Source organism: Mytilus californianus, unplaced genomic scaffold (assembly GCF_021869535.1).
Source record: "Mytilus californianus isolate M0D057914Y unplaced genomic scaffold, xbMytCali1.0.p SCAF_7, whole genome shotgun sequence".
NCBI classification, from domain to species: Eukaryota; Metazoa; Mollusca; class Bivalvia; order Mytilida; family Mytilidae; genus Mytilus; species Mytilus californianus.
In genome coordinates this window covers 106,132,675-106,156,281 of record NW_026262723.1, presented here as the reverse complement: position 1 = coordinate 106,156,281, position 23,607 = coordinate 106,132,675, and the positions used below count along the sequence as shown (strand labels likewise).

Sequence of the window (23,607 nt, the reverse complement as noted above, 5' to 3'; positions counted from 1 at the left end):
ATTTCTACCCAGTGTCTTTTGGACAGATGGACACGGTTGAGAAATCATTGGAAAAAATTCAGCAATTACTCAATTTACATATTGAGGAATTTTTGTTGTTGCTATATTGCATTTTGAAAAACTTTACACTAGTTCATCTGGAGTAATATAAATGCAAGTTTTAGAACTAATGTTGCACGAACATAATTTAGTCAATGTTGGTACTCACTTCATACAACACTTTTGTTTCTTTGCACTGAATATGCACAATAAGAATCTTTAATGTGACTTTATATATAAAAGGTATATATATGCCTTGGGTGAAAGATATGGCTGTAACTTTTTTAAAAATACTGATATTTATATAGCTGAATACGTAGGAAGAAAATATATATTCAAGATAAATCTATTTTTGAACATTTATTTCATATAAAAAGTCATTACAAACTTTAATAAACATGTATAATATCATGCATTCAACTTTACAAACAATAAACAACATATACAACTGAAAACAGGCTCAGATATTCATTTCATTTTGCTGCCTTTTTTTATTAAAATATACAATGTGCAGTGGAAATTTTTTATGATTGTTAGAGTTGAAATAATATAGCATGCACATCAAGAGTTTAAATGCCTTGCTTGCAAACTTTGTTTTGGTTGTTTGCTCAGACATTGTAATTAAGATGGACACCTAAATTCAATGGGTAGGCGGAGTAACAGCCTGTTTACTATATAAAAAGATTTGATTAGACAATGGATATCATATTGTTTCCAGTCAGGCACTTAAAGGGTATACAGAAAAAAAGAATAGTTAGCTAAATGTGAACCAACTAATTGATAATAATAATTTTTACAGTAATGCAAGATTTGATGGTTTGGTTGTTTTAATTTGATATGATAATGAAAAGTTTTCTGCACACAATTGCTTTATTGTTAATATTGGAAGATGAAACTTGATCATTTATCATCATCAGAGATTAATTGTCTCTGTCATCATGTTTAATATAAATACTTTTAATTTTTTATATTATCAATACAATTTACATGAAAAGATAAAAGAGATATTACTGCATGAGCATTGATTATTTTGTTTAAGTTGTGTGTGTTTTTTTTTAGTTATTTTTGCTTTTTTGTAGAATCATAAAAAATAAATTTTAATTGTTCACTGTTTCCCCTTCATCTTTCTACCCGTTAAAATGTCAAAATAATAGTTTTAATTAAAATATGACATTAAAACTGCTCATGCTTTACGGTTTTAATCCATTTCAAAATTAGTTTACTTTACCTTTCCTGTACCCCCTTTAGCACATGCTTCTTTATATCTGTAAGTGCCTAACTGGACACAATTTTGATATTCATTGACCAATCAAACCTTTGTATATAGTAAACAGACTGTTACTCCCGCCTACCCATTGAATTTAGGTGTCAATCTTAATTAAAATTTCTGAGCAAACATCCAAACAAAGTTTGCAAGCAAGGCATTTTAACTCTTAATTTGCATGCTATATTATTTCAACTTTAATTCATAAAAGGGAATTCTTTATATCTCAATCTTGTTGAAAAATGAATTCAGCAAACAATCCATCAGTGTTGATCACTTACCTATAATATTAACCATGTTACACCAGTTTTCCAGACTGTCACACAGCAATGGTTTTTACACTGGATTTTTGTTTAGGAAAGCAATTACAAAATGGTAAGAAGCATACAATTTAATCCACTGACACAATAAGGTTGTCAACTTTGTCAGAATTTAAATTCAGCAATATTGAGTTTTTATATTCAACTGTGCCACTTATGATGAAGATGGACTTTTGACTCTATTGAAACTGTAAGTGTTATAACTCCAAGAAACCTTGAGTTCAACTCTGGATTAAGGTTTGGTTTAGGTAGTTTATCATTATGTGGACTTCTGATTGTTTGTTGGTCCTTTTGGTCTTTTGTTTGTCTTTCTTTAACTTATGGTTTTAGATTGACCTCTTGGTATCTATCCCCCTTTTTCTAAGTAATGTTTTTTTTTAAGTAGATGCAGAAAATAACAATTGGCAATGATCAAATAAATTATGATAAACAAACATGAACATATTTGCCATAATGTATTCAATAAGAATTCGACATTTACTGCACGGTCCCAGTATATATATATACATATAAGAACGTCAGAAATCAGAAAACATTTATGCAACACAAATTCTGAATCAGTAGTTATTTCTTGCCCCCCCCCACTAAGACAGAAGAGGGGTATAATGGTTTTTTTTCAGTCAGTGAGTCCATTGATTTGTCTGTTTATCATTCCATTTGTTTGTTCTGTATCAGGTTAAAGAATTTGGTTACGGTAGTAAACCATTAAGTCAAAGTCACATCAACTTGAATCTTTAATAGTACACTTTTATTATGATATGAACTTTGAAAAAAAAAGTGCCAAATGAGGTAGCGAGGTGAAAATATGCCTATGATTTATGCCCAAAAATATCAAAATTTTCCAATCAAAAAGGGCATACACCCCCTGAGCCCCAAATAAAATCAGCAACTGACCAGTGCATTGATACATGTTCATTCTGTCAATATAATTTCAACTTAACATAAGAATTGTTAACTTATTTAACTGTGAAGTTTACAAATGCTGCATTTCATTTTATGTTGTGTTGTAAGTATCTACACTGTTATTTTCTGTCACATTGCTAGGTGTCTTCACTTTTATTTCCTGTCACATGTTTTTTTGTATTCATATTCTAAATAGTCAAATATATCTTCTTCTGAAGTTATTGGAAGAGGTTCTCCTGGAGTTCCTGTTAAAAAGTAAAGTTAACAAACATTATCCAATATTAAATCATAAATAATTCTGACCATCTCTATCACAGTAGATTTAGTATTTGATTAGACATTGTGAGCATCTGCACCATATTCTATCTTTTCCAATGGTAACATAAGAAGGTGAAGTGATTTTCAATAAAATTATTCATTCAATTTCAAAGAACATTTAGTCTCTTTGGTGCCTTTCCAGCACCCACATAGAATAATAGATGTAGTTTGATTGACAAGGAGAAAACAAACAAAGGAACATGAAACTGTTCATCTATGTGTGTCCCTTATTCATTGATATTGTGTGTCAATGCTAATACAACTGCCTACCAAATATCACTGATTTACCAATAGTGGCTCCTCTTAATGTTACCTTATCATAAACTTCAACATATAAACTTATGAAAAGTCTGAATCACTGGACAATGACTGAAGGGCAGAGCCAAATAATTTTCAATGGTGTACAAATACTTATACAACTGCCTACCAAATATCCCTGAATCGACATAAACATTACCCTCGCCTCCACAACTTTGACAAATATTCCTTACATATCATACTTTGACTTTTTATTCAGAGGAAGTACACTAATTTTACAACAACTGAAAAACCTTATTTTTTTTCAGAATTATCCTGTGTACTCTTCAATCACAGGTAATTCATGTACCTCTTTATGATGCTTACTTTACGTGTTTTTGCATATAAATAATCAGTTTAATAAGCAGCTAATTTGATTAAAGAAGTCTTACCTGTACTACCTAGTGGCCTAAGTGTATATTCATTCAGTGTAAAACCTTTCTCTAAAGCATGTGCTCTCATGTTCTTGTTGAAAACATCACTGCCAGTGAAATACAACAATGCACAATAATACTGGTCAAAGGGAATCAATCTTAAATAAAAGAAACATATTTTAAGGGATATGGATGTTATTTCCCATTCTTAAATAATTTTCATAATGAAAAAAAACAAAATGGCATAATGAAGAGATATAACTCAGAAATGACCTGTTATAATTTTCATATGCTTACTTATTCATAACATTGTAGTAGAATTAAAAAAAAATCAGATTTGATGAAACTTTCCTTAAGATATTGAGTTGAAGACGTAAATTTGGTTATATTTCAAAATACTTTATTATGGTATTTTTCATCTTTGTAATATTTATCATTATGATCATCACTTCTTTCACTTACCTAATGTCAATTCTCCTGTATTTTGGCTCCTCGCCACCAGTCTTCTTCTTCAGTATGCATACACCCTAAGAATATGAGAGAAATAGTGTATTCAGCACAAAACTTTAATCAGTAACATGAAATGACAGTACAATCCTTAAATACTGTGTATTTAACAACAATTTGATATTATAAACTTACAGCTTTGAGTAGTAAAGGATTATTACACTAATATTTAAAAGCGTTAAAGAGCAAAATATCTTATTGCGTGAAATTTCGATTGATATCCTTCTTCTAGAAATGCTATTCCATTTCTCCTCTAAATAATTTAAATTTTAACAACTGTAATGTAACTCTCTCCACATAATGTTGTATGTTCTATGAAGTATCAACTTTGATTAAAAGTACGTTAAGTAATTTCAGAAGACATTTACTGAAAACCTTGTTGAAAATATTACCAAGTGATACCAAAAAGTACACTTAGTCACTTTCCTTAGTTCTAAAATCAATTAGTGGTTTAAAAGAAAGGATTTTTTTATTTCCAGACCATCGTCAATGGAAATCTGACAATAGATTGGAACTCACCATAAATTTTGCATCCCCGTGTGATAATGTATCTGTTATGAAGCCTATATTTTCAAACAGTTTAACTACATCATGAAGACATTTCGTCTGAAAAAAAAAACAGAAAAATTTTGTTGTCTGCATACAATTTATCACATTTCATGCACTCAATAAACAGTCATTATCTATAACCCAATTACAAAAGTAGTTCAAATACTGATTATTAATTTTTTTGTTGATGTCATATCTCATTATCTGATATATTTAAGTTACATGAAATGGACTTGTTTTTAATTTATTCAAATAGTTTAGAACCATATGAATTTTTTTCATTTTACCATTATGCCTTAAACTCAGCTGCTATCAATGAATTCAAGGATCTTATTCAAGAAAATTTTATACTGATCTCTCGTTGTAATGCAACCAATATCACTCTCCCACAAACATTCAGGGATCCAATCCCTAAGATAATATACTGATCTTGGGTAATAATTTATTTAATTTATCACTCTAAATAACATTAACAGATGTAATTAAACAAGATATTACATTGATCTCATGTAAATTTCAACAAAAATATCCACTTTAGTTGAACCTACCTTTTTCTTAGAAGTTGATGTAAATGATGGATGTGTCAGCAGTATGTCTATATCACCACTGGTCTCAGCACCTAGAAATAGTGAAGAATGACGCATTAACCACTGAGCTATTAACAGTGTGCTTTAACAGGATATCAACCTGCTTAAGGTATCATTATATGTCAGAGTTGTATCGACAAAGAGGACTAAACCAAATCACATGTCTTTCGATTTTGTTGTCCATCTCTCTCTTATTTCAATTAAATTCCAAAATCGTTACTTGTTCTGACTAAAGGACTATTTTATCTATGTCATCAAGTTAATACTGATGTATCTTGCAATATTTATCTTTTTCTATATAAAAAATTACAGCTTGTAATTATGTAACCATCAATTTATTTTATGAAATAAAATTTAACTATGATTTGGACAGTTGTCCATTGTTTGTCATATTTTGACCTCTTGATGTCAAACCTGTATACATGTACTTGTGATGTTGGATTGGCATGTAACTAATATTTACCCCTGATTATATATAAATAGTACTTTATTGTAACTAACCTCTTCTAAAACTTCCACATATTTCAGCATTATATTCTGTGTCTAGTTTGTGAATTTCTCGTAATGCAAGATCCTGAAAATAGTTGTTCCTCATTATTATCTGATTAAAAGCTGTCATTTACAAAACAAACTTAGAAATAAACCCTAATAAAATGCTTCGCTGGGGCGCAGCTTGATACGACCGCAGAGGTCGAACCCTGAACAGTTGGGGCAAGTATGGACACAACATTCAAGCTTGATACAGCACTGAATTTGGATTGTAATTAAATATTTGACACAGCATAGGTTTCTGACACAGAATGAATGTGGTCTAAGAACTTAAAAATTTTTAATTTATCTATTCAAACCATATCATTATTATTTGCTTTTATATATAAATCAGAAATAACCAATTTAAAATGGAAAATTTCAAAGAAAAAAAAGGAAAAAAAAATCCCCCTCCCCCCAAAATTTTTTGAACCCCCTTATGATTCATCACCCTCAAACACAATCCCAGCCTTCCCTTTGTGGTATGGTACCTTGCAGTACATATGATGGACTGTGAAACTAAGATCAGGAGTTTGGGAAATTTTGGTCAGGAGATTAGGACTCAGATCAGGAGGTTTTTAATCGACATAAATTCTGTCGTAAATGTAACCGTGTGCTGTAGAAATTGTCTGTTAAAGTGTGCTTTCTTCAACTTTCCATCCGAATGTATTATGTTTATAGTACCCTTGTACTTATAAATTTTCTCTATCTTTTTAAACTTTCAACTTGTTCAATCTTACATTCTTCTTTTTAAGTATCTTTTTTTCCATTATTCATTGCAATCAGAATAATTGCTTATCTATCTGCAAGTAGATCTTTTATTTTAATCTTTATGCAAGTAGATTTATAATGCATGATAAGTAACACATTCAATCTGGATTCATGGGTCATAGTTAACATATAAATTTCAATTTAAGCCTTGAAAGGAAGTATAGAACCCTCAAATAATTTTCAAATTATTATTTTTTTATTTGTCCTAAGACATTTAAAATCATTTAATTACAATCCTTTTATGATTATTTGTTCAATTTATATTTTATTTATATTCTTTTAAAAATTTACATTATTTAAAGGAAAGTAACTTAAAACAGGATAAATCAAGGGAAGTAACCCAACATTCATTTATAAATATACAAAGTTTTATTACACAACGGCAGTTAGCCTGATGTAAAAATCGTTGATTACCAGTATGTTTGACACCCAAGGTGACAAGTGAAGCCATATAATTATCATGTTAATTGATTTACAGGTAAAATATAACTTCAGGTAATGTCAGTTACACCAGATATGTTGGGCTGAAATTTTTCATTCATGAAATATTTCATACACAGGATTTTTTTGTCTTCAACGGGAGGTCGGGAGGAGACCCCTGAAAACGGGATTATTGTATTCCCTTCGGGAGGTTCACATGTATGATTACTGTACAATTTCAGGGAGATCAATACACTTGAACAAAAGTTATTGTCTGGAAACTAGAAAAATGCTTATTTTTTGGCCCCTTTTTGGCCCAAAATTCCTAAACATTTACGGCAATTACCCCCAAACTCAAACCCAGCTTTCCCTTTGTGATATGGAACCTTGCAGTACAATTTCATAAAGATCCATACACTTGCACACAAGTTATTGTCCTGAAACTAGAAAAATGCTTGTTTTTTGCCCCTTTATGGCCCCTAATTCCTCAAATTTCTAGGGATTTAACCCCAAAATCAATCCCAGCCTTTCCTTTGTGGTATGGTACCTTGCAGTACAATTTCAGAGAGATCCATACACTTGAACAAGTTATTGTCTGGAAACTAGAAAAATGCTTATTGTTGGCCCCTTTTTGGCCCCTTATTCCTGAACGTTGTGGGAAATTACCCCCAAAATCAATTCCAGCTTTCCCTTTGTGATATGGAACCTTGTAGTACAATTTCATAAAGATCCATACACTTACACACAAGTTATTGTCATGAAACTAGAAAAATGCTTGTTTTTTGCCCCTTTTTGGCCCCTAATTCCTAAAATTTGGAGGCAATTACCCCCGAAATCAATTCCAGCATTCCCTTTGAGATATGGAACCTTGTGGAACAATGTCAGAGAGATCCATACACTTGAACACAAGTTATTGTCATGAAACTAGAAAAATGCTTGTTTTTTGCCCCTTTTTGGCCCCTAATTCCTAAAATTTGGAGGCAATTACCCCCAAAATCTATCCCAGCATTCCCTTTGTGATATGGAACCTTGTGGTACAATGTCAGAGAGATCCATACACTAACACACAAGTTATGTCTGGAAGTTACAAAAATGCTTATTTTTGGCCCCTTTTTGGCCCCTAATTCCTTAACTGTTGGTACCATAACCCCCAAAATCAATCTCCACCTTCCTTTTGAGGTATTGAACCTTATGGTAAAATTTCATAGAGATCCATTCACTTAAACTAAAGTTAGAGTGCGAAAACCAATGTGTATTCGGACGACGACGCCGACGTCATACCAATATACGACCACAAAATTTTTTTGCGGTCGTATAAAAATGAAATTATGTTTACTTATTTTATGAGTTGCTTGGCATTAACCTTAAACATATCAACTGGGGTCACTTATGATTTGATTGATTTTTGGTGTTTTAACGCCACTTTTAAGCACTGCTTTGGGCTTTTTCGTGGTGGCCAATTTTTACTGGTGGAGGAAGCCGGAGTGCCCGGAGAAAACCACCGACCTTCGATAGGAAAACTGACAATCCTAGTCAATTAAGATTGGAGTGGAGTGCACCCGCACGAGCGGGGTTCGAACTCACATCCTCAGTGTTGACTGGCTAGTGATTACAGTAGTAACTACTTAGACCACTCGGCCACCGAGGCCCCTAGGGGTCACTTATGAATGTTAAAGACATAGTACAAGGTGGCACAGTTTTGTTTTTTACTTTAACATAGTGTAACTGAAAAAATTAAGTGGCTAACATGTATCTAAATATTTGTTTAATATATTTGTATAACCACTACCCTTTTAGCCCTCAATATATGTCATGAATTGATGACCCAATTAACCATGTTTCAAAAAGGCAATTATCTCCCTTATTGTTCTAGTCATATGGATATTAATATGAATATGGACACTAGCAGTGCTCCAACAACCCCCAACAATTTGGATTAGTCAAAGTAAAAGGATCTAAAGCCTAGTGTGCACTGTTAATACCTGAAGTTCTAACATTTCTTTTCTTGGAATTCTGGTTTCAAAATCTTCAAAATGTCTGAAATGGAATTTATATAGCGGTATATATAAAAATTAATTTTGAATAGATTTTCTCAGATTACTTAATCAGATCATTGGGTGAATGTCATGGAAGAAAAAATAAAATTTGTTTGTCAAATTGATATCAATATCAATCATATACAATTGTCTTGAAATCTCTATGTGGTATGCTCCATGTTTAAATATCCTACGTCTAAAAACTATGACCAGCATACATATACAATGTAACAATAGGTGTGTACACATAAACTTACATTTCATATAGTACAAATGTACAAGAATTAAGTTTCAAAGTATCCTGCTCCAATTAAAGGCAAATAGAAATATTAAAATTAGTTTACCTTTTAACAGTCAGCATTCAAGAAATTTAGATTTCTTTGGAGAGCATAGACAATATAGTTGAGAATTAAAAGATGTAATATTTCAGCATCTACTTGAAATATCAGCAAAAATACAATAAGGTAATTGTTGAAAAAAAAATCTATTATTCTGTCCAAATAAGTATTATTTTTCTCAACAATGAAAAAAATTTTGTATAAATGCCATCAATCACAGCGCTTTGCAGTACTAAGGATAAAATTTTTGCATCTAAAGTCAACAATGGTCTGTCAAGGATTATTTATGAAATAATGCTACTTACTTCAAACCAATCTGCTGATGATGATTTAGTTTATCTATATTTTTTCTTAAGTCTACAATTGAAAATATTCATTACTTGATTATTACCATATCATTATTTTTAAAATTTATTAATATTGTCAGTTTGACAGATTCATTTTTTGCTAACTTTAATAACATTCTGAAACCATTATCAAACATAAATTCCAAAAAGTTGTCTCATCGTCAATCAAACCACATCTTCTTATTTTTATAATTTTTATGATACAGTCTGCCCAATACTCTATTTGATATGCAAATAAAAAAAAAGTTAATTTTTTATTTTAGCAAAATTGTTTCATGTAAGATATGAGTGAGACAGCAATCAAACAACACAAGTTTACCTAAATAATTATAGCTTGATGGCATCATACAACTTACAACGACGACAAGCACACATATTGTATCAAAGCTCTAAACAACCATGAGATAAATTTTGAATAAATTCTACAAATATTTAGGTGTTAATATCATTTGAATAACTTGCCATGTGAGAAAACTACCTGCTATTGAATGTATTCCTTCTTGTACAAACTTCTGAGCTGCTGCTGGGCTGCAAAATAAAAATGAAAATATTCTACATAATATGTCCTTATTACCTCCAAGGTTTCATAAAATTCTGTTGTGTGGTTTCAGAGGAGTTCTGATGACAAACTATTGCGGTAGTATATTTAGGCCAAAATTCTAAGTTCAATGGAGTTTTAACTCCTTGAAAAAAAAATGTAATCACAATTTCCTGTCAATATGCACATCTACATAGTATGTCCTAATTATCTACAAATTATCATGAAATTCTGTTGTGTGGATTCAGAGGAGTTGCAATGACAAACTGTTGCAGTAGTATATTTAGGCCAAAATTCTACTTTCAAAGGGGCATAACTCCTAGAAAAAAAGTTGAATCATAATTTCCTGCCGATATGCACATCTACATAGTATCTTCTTATTATCTACAAAGTTTCATGAAATTCTGTTGTGCAATTTCAGAGGAGTTGTGGTGACAAGAACAGGACTGACAGACTGACGGATGGACAGATGGATCAAAAACTTAATGCTTTTTTCCATCATTGTCCATGGGGTATAATAAATAAATAAGATGATTTCTTACCAGTAGTGTTGCATACCGTAATATGATTATATTTAACAATTATTTTCTTAAAACCAATATTCCAGCTTGATAGCTCAGTCAAATGTGCTGTACAAGGGTATGAACAAAGGGTCTGGAAACAATCATTTTGTCGGTCATAACTGATTTTATTTTCAGTGACTGAAATTAGATAACTAATTTCAGTCAAATTGAATTTTTTTAAATTAAGCCAGATCGGCCATACCCACTCAAAGGGGCAAAAGCATTGTTCATTAGTAATAGTTTTATATGATTCAAGAATTTGATGTTATCACAATGAAGCTCATATTATGTTAAAACTTGACAAACACATACCTGCCAACCCTCCCGTTTTGAGCGGGAGACTCCTGCTCAAATGGCGAAATTTGGGAAATCTCCCGCTTGCCAGTACCCTCCCGTGCGGGAGTATAGAATCTCCCGCTTTTGGATATTTCAACCTTGAATGACAAGCCAAAATTACGTTTTTGTGTCACTGATGAGGGTTGTTTTTACCTGTAAATCACAGACCATGTGAAATTAAATGGCTTCACTTGACAGCTTGGTGTCAAACATAGTACTAATTTACAATCATTAACGACTTTTGCTTCAAGCTTATTGTTATTAAAAACATTTCAAAGAAATTTTCAGGATTACTTCCCTGTTTAAGTCTGTTTTAAGTTACCCTTCTTAAAACAATGTGAATTGATAAAACAATATAAACTAAATACAAATTAAACAAAGAATCATAAAAGGATAGCAATTAAAAGATTTTGTATGCCTTAAGACAAAAAAAATAATTATATTTTAAAAATCACTTAAAAGATCTATACTTCGATTCAATGTTTATATTGAAATTTATAAGGTATGTATTGAACCATATTCAGAGAACTTAATAAGTACATGTTATGACTTACTCCCCCTTGAAGTACAACCGTTTTACAGATGATGTAAAAAAGTTTAAATTTGTCAATATGATGGAGAGTTATCCAAACAAATAGACAGCATGAGTTTAAAAGACAAATTGAACAATAATAATAATCAAAGTACAACATGTATATATGATAAAATAGCATAGCATAAGAATTATCGATAAAAAATAAGCTACAAAAAGCACTGGCTAATAAAATGCTCCGCAGGGCGCAGCTTGATACGACCGCAGAGGTCGAACCCTGAACAGTTGGGGCAAGTATGGACACAACATTCAAGCTTGATACAGCTTTGCATTTCGATTGTGATTAAATATTTGACACAGCAAAGGTTTCTGACACAGAATGAATGTGGTCGAAGAACTTAAAAATTTTAAATTGGACATTCACCTATTATGGTCCAATATCCAAAATCTAAATACATGGTTAGATTCAGCATATCAAAGAACCCCAAGAATTCAATTTTTGATGAAATCAAACAAAGTTAATTTTGGACCCTTTTGACCTCAATGTGGACAAAGTTGATAACGGGGCCCAAAAATCAAAAATCTAAGTACATGGTTAGATTCAGCATATCAAAGAACCCCATATATTCAATTTTTGTTGAAATCAAACTAAGTTTAATTTTGGACCCCGATTTGGACCAACTTGAAAACTGGGCCCATAATCAAAAATCTAAATACATGTTTAGATTCAGCATATCAAAGAACCCTAAGAATTCAATTTTTGTTAAAATCAAACTAAGTTTAATTTTGGACCCTTTGGACCTTAATGTAGACCAATTTGAAAACGGAACCAAAAATTAAGAATCTAAATTCACGGTTAGATTCGGCATATCAAAGAACCCCAATAATTCAATTTTTGATGAAATCAAACAAAGTTTAGTTTTGGACCCTTTTGACCTCAATGTGGACCAATTTAAAAACGGGGCCCAAAATCCAAAAACTAAATACACGGTTAGATTCAGCATATTAAAGAACCCCAAGAATTCAAGAATAAAACCCCATTGAAATTGGTCAAGAAATAAGCAATTTATACTAAGTATCTTCTTTTGCACAATACTGTGCAATTAAATATTTCTTGCTATTGCGCAATACTGTACAATTGACAATTTGTTGCTATTGCGCAATATTGTGCTATTGGATATTTCTTGCTATTGCGCAATACTGTGCAATTGAAGATTTCTTGATATTGCGCAATACTGTGCAATTGAAGATTTCTTGCTATTGTGCAATACTGTGCAATTGAAAATTTCTTGCTATTGCACAATACTTATTATATAATAATTTACACATCCTGTTTGGTGTGTATCTCCTACCATATCATTATTATTTGCTTTTAAATATAAATCAGAAATAACCAACTTAAAATGGAAAATTTTAAAAGAAAAAAAATAGGAAAAAAAAAAAATCCCCCCCCCCAAAATTTTTTGAACCCCCTTATGATTCATCACCCCAAACTCAATCCCAGCCTTCCCTTTGTGGTATGGCACCTTGCAGTACAATTTCAGAGAGATCCATACACTTGAACACAAGTTATTGTCTGGAAACTAGAAAAATGTGTTTTTTGGCCCCTTATTCCTAAACGTTTCGGGCAATTACCCCCAAACTCAATTCCAGCTTTCCCTTTGTCATATGGAACCTTGTAGTACAATTTCAGAAAGATCCATACACTATAACACAAGTTATTGTCATGAAACTAGAAAAATGCTTGTTTTTTGCCCCTTTTTGGCCCCTAATTCCTAATATTTTGAGGCAATTACCCCCAAAATCAATCCAAGCATTCCCTTTGTGATATGGAACCTTGTGGTAAAATGTCAAAGAGATCCATACACTAACACACAAGTTATGTCTGGAAGTTACAAAAATGCTTATTTTTGGCCCCTAATTCCTTAACTGTTGGTACCATAACCCCCAAAATCAATCCCAACCTTCCTTTTGTGGTATTGAACCTTATGGTAAAATTTCATAGAGATCCATTCACTTAAACTAAAGTTAGAGTGCGAAAACCAATGTGTCTTCGGACGACGCAGGACGAAGCCGGACAACGACGACGCCAACGTCATACCAATATACGACCGCAAAAATTTTTGCGGTCGTATAAAAATCAAATCTGGAGCTGTGGACAGTAAACTGGTGCTTTAAGTAATATTTTTGTTCCAAATTTTGTTCCCTTCTATCTTCAAACCAATCTTACCAAAAATATAAAAAGTAAAATTACACAACTACGTATCAGTGCTCATTGTTTAAATATAGAAAGGGGTAGATATAATAAACCCAAAATTCCAAGAGAACAACGTTTTTGCAAATTTTGCACTGAAGTAGAGACTGAAGAACATTTTTTGATATCTTGTGATAAATATAAAGATATAAGGCAAACTTTTATCCAATCTTATGGTTTAGATTTAAAAGATTTGGGTAATGATTATTTTTCAGTTTCTAAACTTTTAAATCCACAAAATATTACTGAAAGTAATTATTTATACAAATTTATTAGAGATGCATTAGAAATAAGAAACAATTCTTAACTAGAGGCTCTAAAGAGCCTGTGTAGCTCACCTTGGTCTATGTGCATATTAAACAAAGGACACAGATGGATTCATGACAAAATTGTGTTTTGGTGATGGTGATGTGTTTGTAGATCTTACTTTACTGAACATTCTTGCTGCTTACAATTATCTCTATCTATAATGAACTTGGCCCAGTAGTTACAGTGCAAAATATTTTGTAAAAATTTACAAAAATTTACAAAATTTATGAAAATTGTAAAAAATTTACTATAAAGGGCAATAACTCCTTAAGGGGTCAATTGACAATTTTGGTCATGTTTGACTTATTTGTAGATCTTACTTTGCTGTACATTATTGCTGTTTACATTTTATCTCTATCTATAATAATATTCAAGATAATAACCAAAAGCTGCAAAATTTTCTTAAAATTACCAATTCAGGGGCAGCAACCCAACAAAGTGTTGCCTGATTGGTCTGAAATATTCAGGGCAGATAGATCTTGACCTAATGAACAATTTTATCCCGTCAGATTTGCTCTAAATGCTTTGGTTTCAGAGATATGAGCCAAAAACTGCATTTTACCCTATGTACTATTTTTTAGCCATGTCGGCCATCTTGGTTCACGGGCGGGGTCATCGGACACATTTTTTAAACTAAATACCCTAATGAGGATTGTGGACAAGTTTGGTTAAATTTGTCTTTGTAGTTTCTGAGGAGAAGATTTTTTACAAAAATTTACGAAAAATGGTTAAAAATTGACTATAAAGGACAATAACTCCTTAAGGGGTCAACTGACCATTTTGGTCAAGTTGATTTATTTGTAGATCTTACTTTGCTGAACATTATTGCTGTTTACAGTTTATCTCTATCTATAATAATATTCAAGATAATAACCAAAAACGGCAAAATTTCCTTAAAATTACCAATTCAGGGGCAGCAACCCAACAACGGGTTGTCCGATTCATCTGAAAATTTCAGGGCAGATAGATCTTGACCTGATAAACAATTTAAACCCATGTCAGATTTGCTCTAAATGCTTTGGTTTCAGAGATATAAGCCAAAATCTACATCTTATTCCTATGTTCTATTTTTAACCATGGCTGCCATCTTGGTTGGTTGGCCGGGTCACCGGACACATTTTTTAAACTAGATACCCCAATAATGATTGTGGCCAAGTTTGGTCAAACAGTAGTTTCAGAGGAGAAGATTTTTGTAAAAGTTAACGACGGACGTCGACGACGGACGACAAAGGACGACGAACGCCAAGTGATGAGAAAAGCTCACTTGGCCCTTTGGGCCAGGTGAGCTAAAAATATGGGTACAACTGTATTATTTTATATATATATATATATATATATATATATATATATATTACATGTGAAACTTTGAAATGTTGTTTTGTATATTATTATATGATTTGTAATGGAGAACACTAATGTAATATTAGTTATCTTAATAAAGAATCTGTTAATAAGAGCACACACATAATGCACAATCTGTGACAACATGATTGCTCTCTTTTAACAGAGGTATGTGGGGTGAAATGTTGTCCTGATGGAATTCAAATGTCAAAGATGATGAAATAGGAAAGAAATAAACAACACACCTTCTGTAGGATACATGTATAACCATATTAAAAGAAACAAAGTATATCTATTAACTCTTATATGTGTTTGGTAGATGAATAAATAAACACGTCATATATTTCACTTGAAAATGTCATTCGCGCAAAATCTCCCCCTCAGCTGTCATAGTTGAGAGGGAGATCTCCCTCTTTGAAGGTTTCAGAGGTTGGCAGGTATGCAAACAAAACAGCTATAAGAACAGGTATGCCAATTAAATCATTCAGTTAGTTCTCTCATTTCAATAATATTATGCATGTAGGGATAATTTTACATATCTTACACATAGACTTTCCAGGTAATCAAAAATAAATTGCTAGTGGATAATAGGAAAAGATTTCCCTTGGTTCTTTTCAATATCTAATCTACTATCTTGTTATTAGCATCTGAGTTATACCACTGGAATTAATTTTCAATCAACATAAAAAAATAAACTGTTGACACAGAGATATGTCTTGCCTGTGAGCATTAAATTCAGAAAAAGACAATCAGATGGACAGCAACATCACTAATTAACATGATTAATTTAAAGTCGCTGGACCATGAACTAGTGAGCAGGGCCTTGAAATAGTAATCAAACTGATATGTACTGATAGTTATGCAACTTTGTATTAAATATCAATGATCTATCACAAGTAGTTCCTATCAAACTAACTTAAGCAGAAAACTTTAAATTGAAAATTGCTTGCTTCTTTGAAATCGCTGAATCATGACCTAGGGGGCAGGGCCTCGAAATAGTCGTCAAACTTATATGTACTGATAGTAATGCAACTTTATATTAGATATCAATGATCTATCACAAGTAGTTCCTTTCAAACTAACTTAAGCAGAAAACTTAACATTGAAAATTGCTAATTAAGTCAATGTCGCTGAACCATGACCTAGGGGGCATGGCCTCGTAATGGTTGTCAAACTGATATGTACTGATAGTAATGCAACTTTGTATTAAATATCAGTGATCTATCACTATCACAAGTAGTTGCTATCAAACTAACTTAAGCAAAAAACTTAACAATTGTTGATGAATATGATGACGTCAATCCCTATGTCTTGCTTTCTGCTACTTTCGTCAATGGCGATACAAAAATTTAACTTTATCCTTCAATCACCTTTCCATGTTTTTCTGAAGGCTTACTTACCCAATACCTGTAACTTTGATCAATTCATTTATTGCAGTATTTGTACTGTTTGCTCTTATCTGAAAGAAAGAAAATAATTTTAAAATACAACTACGTATAAACATTGCCTAAATAGCAAGGTCAGTAGCTATGGTTATTTCTAAAGCAAACTAGTCCGTTTAGTAAATATATTGGAATATACATAAAACCCTGAAAAGACCCAAACAAATTATAAACAATCTGCTAATCTTAGAAGAAAAAAAACAAAATTGCGGCACCCAGTTTTAATGCCATTATTTGATGAGCTTTAAAAAGATTGCTTCACTATTCATTTACACATATTGCTACATAAACTGTTGATTCAAAGATATCATATGTCTTGCCTGTATTTTATTTTGATAGTAAAATGCAAATGCTGATATTAAAATTGGCAATATTTTAGGCTATGCAAAACTTTCAAAGTCAATGAACCATAATCGAAGGGACAGGGCAAAAATAATCTTCATGAAAATGAGACATGCCAATGCTAATACAACTGCATACACTAAAACATTGACTTATCATAAGCGGTTCCTTAATAATATGACCTAATCAAAAACTTTAACATGTAAATCATGCAAAAATTCCAAAGTTAATTGAACATGACAGTGGAAGAAGAGCCATATAATCTCTACAGAAATAAGATGTGCTAATACTAATATAACTACATACCAAATATCATTGACTTACCATTAGTCGTTTATCTTAAACTGACCTAATCAAAAACTTGTAACATTTAAATTACTGGTAAGCAAAATTATCAGTCAACAGACAACTGAGGGTTGGGGTGAAATAAATACCACAGAAATGAGATGTGCCAATGCTAATACAACTGCATACAAAATATTATTGACTTAACAGAATCACAAACACATAACTTTATTATTATTTTTATTTCCTAAAAACTGATCTTATTAATAGTAATAATACCCCTACCCCGCCCCCCCCCCCCCCCCCCCCCCCCCCACCACCAAGCCTTAAAATAAAATGCAGCAGCTTGATACGGCCGCAGAGGTCGAACCCTGAACAGTTGGGGCAAGTATGGACACAACATTCAAGCTTGATACAGCACTGAATTTGGATTGTAATTAAATATTTGACACAGCATAGGTTTCTGACACAGAATGAAAGTGGTCTAAGAACTAAAAAATTTTTAATTTACCTATTCAAACCATATCATTATTATTTGCTTTTATATATCAGAAATAACCAATTTAAAATGGAAAATTTTAAAGAAAAAAAAGGAAAAAAAAATCCCCCCCCAAATTTTTTGAACCCCCTTATGATTCATCACCGCCAAACTCAATCCCAGCATTCCCTTTGTGATATGGAACCTTGCAGTACAATTTCATAAAGATCCATACACTTACACACAAGTTATTGTCCTGAAACTAGAAAAATGCTTGTTTTTTTGCCCTTTTATGGCCCCTAAACGTTTAGGGCAATTACCCCCAAACTCAAACCCAGCTTTCCCTTTGTGATATGGAACCTTGCAGTACAATTTCATAAAGATCCATACACTTACACACAAGTTATTGTCCTGAAACTAGAAAAATGCTTGTTTTTTTGCCCTTTTATGGCCCCTAATTCCTAAAATTTTGAGGGAATTACCCCCAAAATCAATCCCAGCCTTTCCTTTGTGGTATGGTACCTTGCAGTACAATTTCAGAGAGATCTATACACTTGAACACAAGTTATTGTCTGGAAACTAGAAAAATGCTTATTTTTGGCCCCTTTTTGGCCCCTTATTCCTAAACTTTTTGGGCAATTACCCCAAACTCAATTCCAGCTTTCCCTTTGTGATATTGAACCTTGTAGTACAATTTCATAAAGATCCATACACTTACACACAAGTTATTGTCATGAAACAAAAAAAATGCTTGTTTTTTGCCCCTTTTTGGCCCCTAATTCCAAAAATTTGGAGGCAATTACCCCCAAAATCAATCCCAGCATTCCCTTTCTGATATGGAACCTTGTGATACAATTTCAGAGAGATCTATACACTTACACACAAGTTATTGTCATGAAACTAGAAAAAATGCTTGTTTTTTGCCCCTTTTTGGCCCCTAATTCCTAAAATTTGGAGGCAATTACCCCCAAAATCAATCCCAGCATTCCCTTTGTGATATGGAACCTTATGGTAAAATTTCATAAAGATCCATTCACTTAAACTAAAGTTAGAGTGCGAAAACTAATGTGTCTTCGGACGGCAACGACGACGCCAACGTCATACACATATACGACCACAAAAATTTTTTTGCGGTCGTATAAAAAGGATTTGTTTCCCATAAAATTGTTAAACTTTCAATCTGTATCAATTTATATATATAAAATAAGTGTTTTTCAATCTAAAATGAAAAACAAAATATGTCAAGTACCTTCTCTAATTTTTCTAATTTTCCAGTTCCTATAAATTCATCTAACTTTTTAGCAATCTTTGCTCCAACTCCTTCCTGTAAAACAGATGAATATGATAAATAATGTTACAATCAGAAATCATTCAGAAATCAACAATACTTGCATGCTTAGTATGTGCTTCAATTACTTTTTGATTTATGAAGATCTTCTAGGCAAGACTCTATATCTAAATTGGAAATATTGACTGTAACATTTTTTTTCCTTTTCCTATTAAAAAAATCAATAGTCAAGGTTAAATGTTGATAAAGCAGATTTAAAAAAAAATCATCTTCTCTAGGCTACACATGAATAATACTGTCCCAAGTTGTTTAGTCTATAGGATAAGATGCACATTCTATCCAATAATAAATTGAAGGAATAACTGATGTAACAATTTTATGACAGGAATTGGATAAACAAAATTAATGAGGTGAACATGAGAATTTGTCATAACATTGTTCTTCCTTTGAATCCAAAACAGAATATGGGAAAATTAGAAAATTCTGCTTTATTTAGAAAGCCTGTATTTGTTCAACAAATCATCTGTTATAATGAATAATTTCTAAGATTCTTTTTTGCTGTTGCTTAAAGCAATAATTCTAAGCTTTGCTATCTTCTTTATTTACAAATATCCTTTTTTGAGACTGCTTTTCATACTAATTTATAAGACTGTACATGACAACTCTTTACTTTACTGATTGTTTGTTATATACTCCCTAATTTCTCACTGCTCCACTTCATATAAAACAATCTGCATACTCATACAAACTAACTGATTTCTCATTGCTCCACTTTAATCAAAATAATCTGCTATACTCATACATACTCACTGAATTCTCACTTCTCCACTTTATTGAAAGCAAACCGCTATACTCATACATACTCACTGATTTATCACTGCTCCACATTAAATAAAACAATTTGGTATACTCATATACTCACTGAATTCTCACTGCTCCACTTAATTTAAAACAATCTGGCGTACTCATACGTACTCACTGATTTCTCACTGCTCCACTTCATCTAAAACAATTAGGTAAACTAATACATACTCACTAAATTCTCACTGCTCCATTTAATTTAAAACAATCTTGTATACTCAAACATACTCACTGAATTCTCACTTCTCAAATTTATTTAAAGCAGTCTGCTATACTCATACATACTCACTGATTTCTCACTGCTCCACTTTATTTAAAGCATTCTGCTTTACTTATACAGTGGCTTATCTATAAGTTCCTGCTAACGTCTTTATAAGAGTGCTTTGACCACAATTTTTATACCCTTTATTCCCCTTTATCTTCTTCATTTGCATACAGTAAACTCAACAATGTCTGTGCCTCTATTCCACTTTCTCTGCTACATTTGAATCAGTATACTCACTTATTTCTGAGCCTCTGCTCCACTTTCTTTGCAACAAATTCATACTGTATACTCACTAATTTTTGAGCCTCTGTTCCATTCTTTATTTGTGTAGGGTGTTTTGCTATAGCAGCTGCAGCTTTGCGATAGGCATTGTATTTGTGCATCTGTCTGTTCACATTTTTTTCATAGTTAGCAAGCTCTAAAATTATAGTTAAAAATTGTAATATTTGCTATTCAAAAACAAAATAACTGCATTTAAGTAAAGTATATTCTTTTGATAGTTAAGCCATTTCAATTGATATTTTATAGTGTGTCTTTCTATGTTGTGATGTTACACTATTGTTTCAGATAAGGGTGAAGGTTTGGTACCATTAAAACGTTTAAACCCGCTGCAATTGTTTGCACCCGTCCTAAGTCAGGAATCTGATGTTCAGTTGTTGTCGTTTGTTGATGTGGTTCATAAGTGTTTCTCGTTTTTTATATAGATTAGACCGTTGGTTTTCCCGTTTGAATGGTTTTACACTAGTAATTTTTGGGGCCCTTTATAGCTTGCTGTTCAGTGTGAGCCAAGGCTCCGTGTTGAAGACCGTACTTTGACCTATAATGGTTTACTTTTATAAATTTTGACTTGGATGGAGAGTTCTCATTGGCACTCATACCACATCTTCTTATATCTATATAGTGCAAAAGCTTAAAAATTTGGTTGACAGGAACTGATCATTATTAATCAACCTTCTCCCAACCATATCAAGGTCAAATTGAAAGAACTGTTTCCTTCAGGTTGTGACTTTTTCTTTTGAATTGTTTCACATTTTTTTTTAACATGATTCTTTTATAACTACTTAACATATTTTGCCTGTTTGGCTTATTTAGAACATCATATTTTAATGATAATTGGTTGGTTTTATTATCATGAAAGCAATAGACTACTATTATCAGAGTTATTTGAGTTATTTCCTTTTGGAGGGACACACATTTAAAACACTAATAAAGAGCAAATCTATCTGTGTGTAACGAGTATAATATGTAAGATTTTCAAACCTTTTAATTACATATTATAATAATTTGCTAAGCTAAACACTTTTGACATTAATAGGTACATGTATTTTTCAGTTAAAATTGGATTATGTTATCCCTTTAATAAACTTATTCTAAAAGGTTACCAATTCAACACTGTAATTAGCTCTTAAAATATTGTTTTTATTGGTATAAATATCCATTTTCTTATCAGCAGTTTAAAACCATACTAAATATTATTGTTATACACATATGCACATTCACGGTACAAAACAAATATACTAGAATCTGTCGATACCTATATTTCGGCATTGCACAAGGTCATCTTTTTCTCTGGCTGTTAATGGCGTCATAACACTAATCATTGGCATTGGATGTTGGATGTGTACTGATTAATATTTTAGTCTTAGACAAATGATTTTTTTATTAGTTGTTATTGGCTTTGAACTAGCTGTCAGTAACTGAGAGTACTCTCAGATCTGTACTTTGTGTCTTTTTTGTTGTGAGGAATGTATAAATACCCTGCCATGTCCAGTCTATGTTTTTTGTTAGATGTTTTTCTGCTTTGTATCTATCTGATGAGTTAAGCCCTTTTCAACTGATTTTTATGTTGTACTGTTACACCATTGTCCAAGGTTACGGGGAGTGTTGGTGACTTTAAGCATGTTTAACCCCGCCACATTCTTTGTGTGCCTGTCTCAAGTCAGGAGCCTATAGTTTAGTTGTCATTGGTTCATGTTGGTCTGTTTTGTTATAAATTAGGCCATTAGTTTTCTCAATTGAGTTATTTCACATTTTTCATGTCAGGGCCTTTTATAGCCGACTATATGGTATGGGTTTTTCTCATTGTTGAAGGCTGTACAGTTGCCTATAATTGCTTACTTCATTTGAACTTTGGTGTATAGTTATCTCATTGGCAATCATACAAGATTTCCTTATTTTTATAGTGTCATATACAATCCTCAATAATAGATGGATGCATGTCAACACAAAATATCTAGTGAAGCTAAAATTTGTGCATTGAAGACCCATTGGTGGCCTTCGGCTGTTGTCTGCTCTATGGTCGGGTTGTTGTCTCTTTGACACATTCCCCATTTCCATTCTCAATTTTATTGAGTTGTAAATATAGATGGCTTGACTTCTCTTCGTAAATGGTCGGATTTGTCTTTTAGAAAAAAATAATATTTATGAATGGGGAGTGTTTTTTAAACCCCAGCTGGATGTCTGAGTTGACATAATAGACCTTATAGCAATGTATAGACTGTCCAAGTTAACTTCTTGAGGGTTCAAGTGCCTTCATAGACAGTCCGAGTTGTCTTAATAGTCGGTTCAAGTTGTCTTCATAGACGGTCAAAGTTGTTTTTTTATGTAGACGGTCTGAGTGGTCTTGCACTTAATCATAAATTAAGATAGTAAAAAAAAAGACAGCAGGGAGCTTATAAATAGAGTAGGAGTTGGACACTTAAACATTCAGTGTCCTGAGCGATTTACTGATTTGGATGCCCACTGAGTATATATCAGTATTTAAAACTAGTTAGATACAATTTTCTATTGGAATGCCTAAAACATAACCAAATTACATGAATATCATAGCCATAGCCATAGGTCTATCACATGCACTTTTATTTTGTCCATTTATAGTATTGCAAAATTCTTTACCCATTAAGAAATTGCTATATTCTGAATTGGGGTTTTCACTGTCGTCATGTTTCCGTTTACTCATAGTTACTCGGTAGGTTCTTTCCCTACACACCTGTAAACGGAACAAAGAAAATCGTCTAAAAAGTGCCAACGCCGTCTTTTATCAACAGACCCTTATAACCAGGAAAAAATATAGAAGTTTGTTTATTTTTTATCAATTAAACTTTCATGGATCAATAAATCTTAATACATTCTGTCTGTTTTTCCCCGATTACATAATATTTGTGTCAAATAGTTA

General features: G+C 32.2%; 1 protein-coding gene across 2 annotated transcripts; it reads right to left on the bottom strand.

Annotated features, from left to right (window-relative positions):
- Positions 1-386: 386 nt before the first annotated feature.
- Positions 387-23,485, bottom strand: LOC127709358 (DNA polymerase beta-like). Of its 2 annotated transcripts, none has more exons than XM_052214847.1 (13): positions 23,422-23,485; positions 20,726-20,850; positions 19,268-19,342; positions 16,872-16,930; positions 10,077-10,126; positions 9,557-9,608; positions 8,860-8,914; positions 5,660-5,732; positions 5,120-5,190; positions 4,542-4,628; positions 3,978-4,042; positions 3,534-3,673; positions 387-2,771 (listed from the first exon to the last, which is right to left on the bottom strand). In XM_052214847.1, exons 2-13 carry the CDS (start codon positions 20,813-20,815, stop codon positions 2,680-2,682), a joined length of 909 nt encoding a protein of 302 aa, XP_052070807.1. In that variant the 5' UTR covers positions 20,816-20,850; positions 23,422-23,485; the 3' UTR covers positions 387-2,679. The 2 variants fall into 2 exon arrangements, with proteins under 2 accessions (XP_052070807.1, XP_052070806.1); XM_052214846.1 differs by having other exon boundaries at positions 23,328-23,479.
- Between the last annotated feature and the right edge of the window lie 122 nt (positions 23,486-23,607).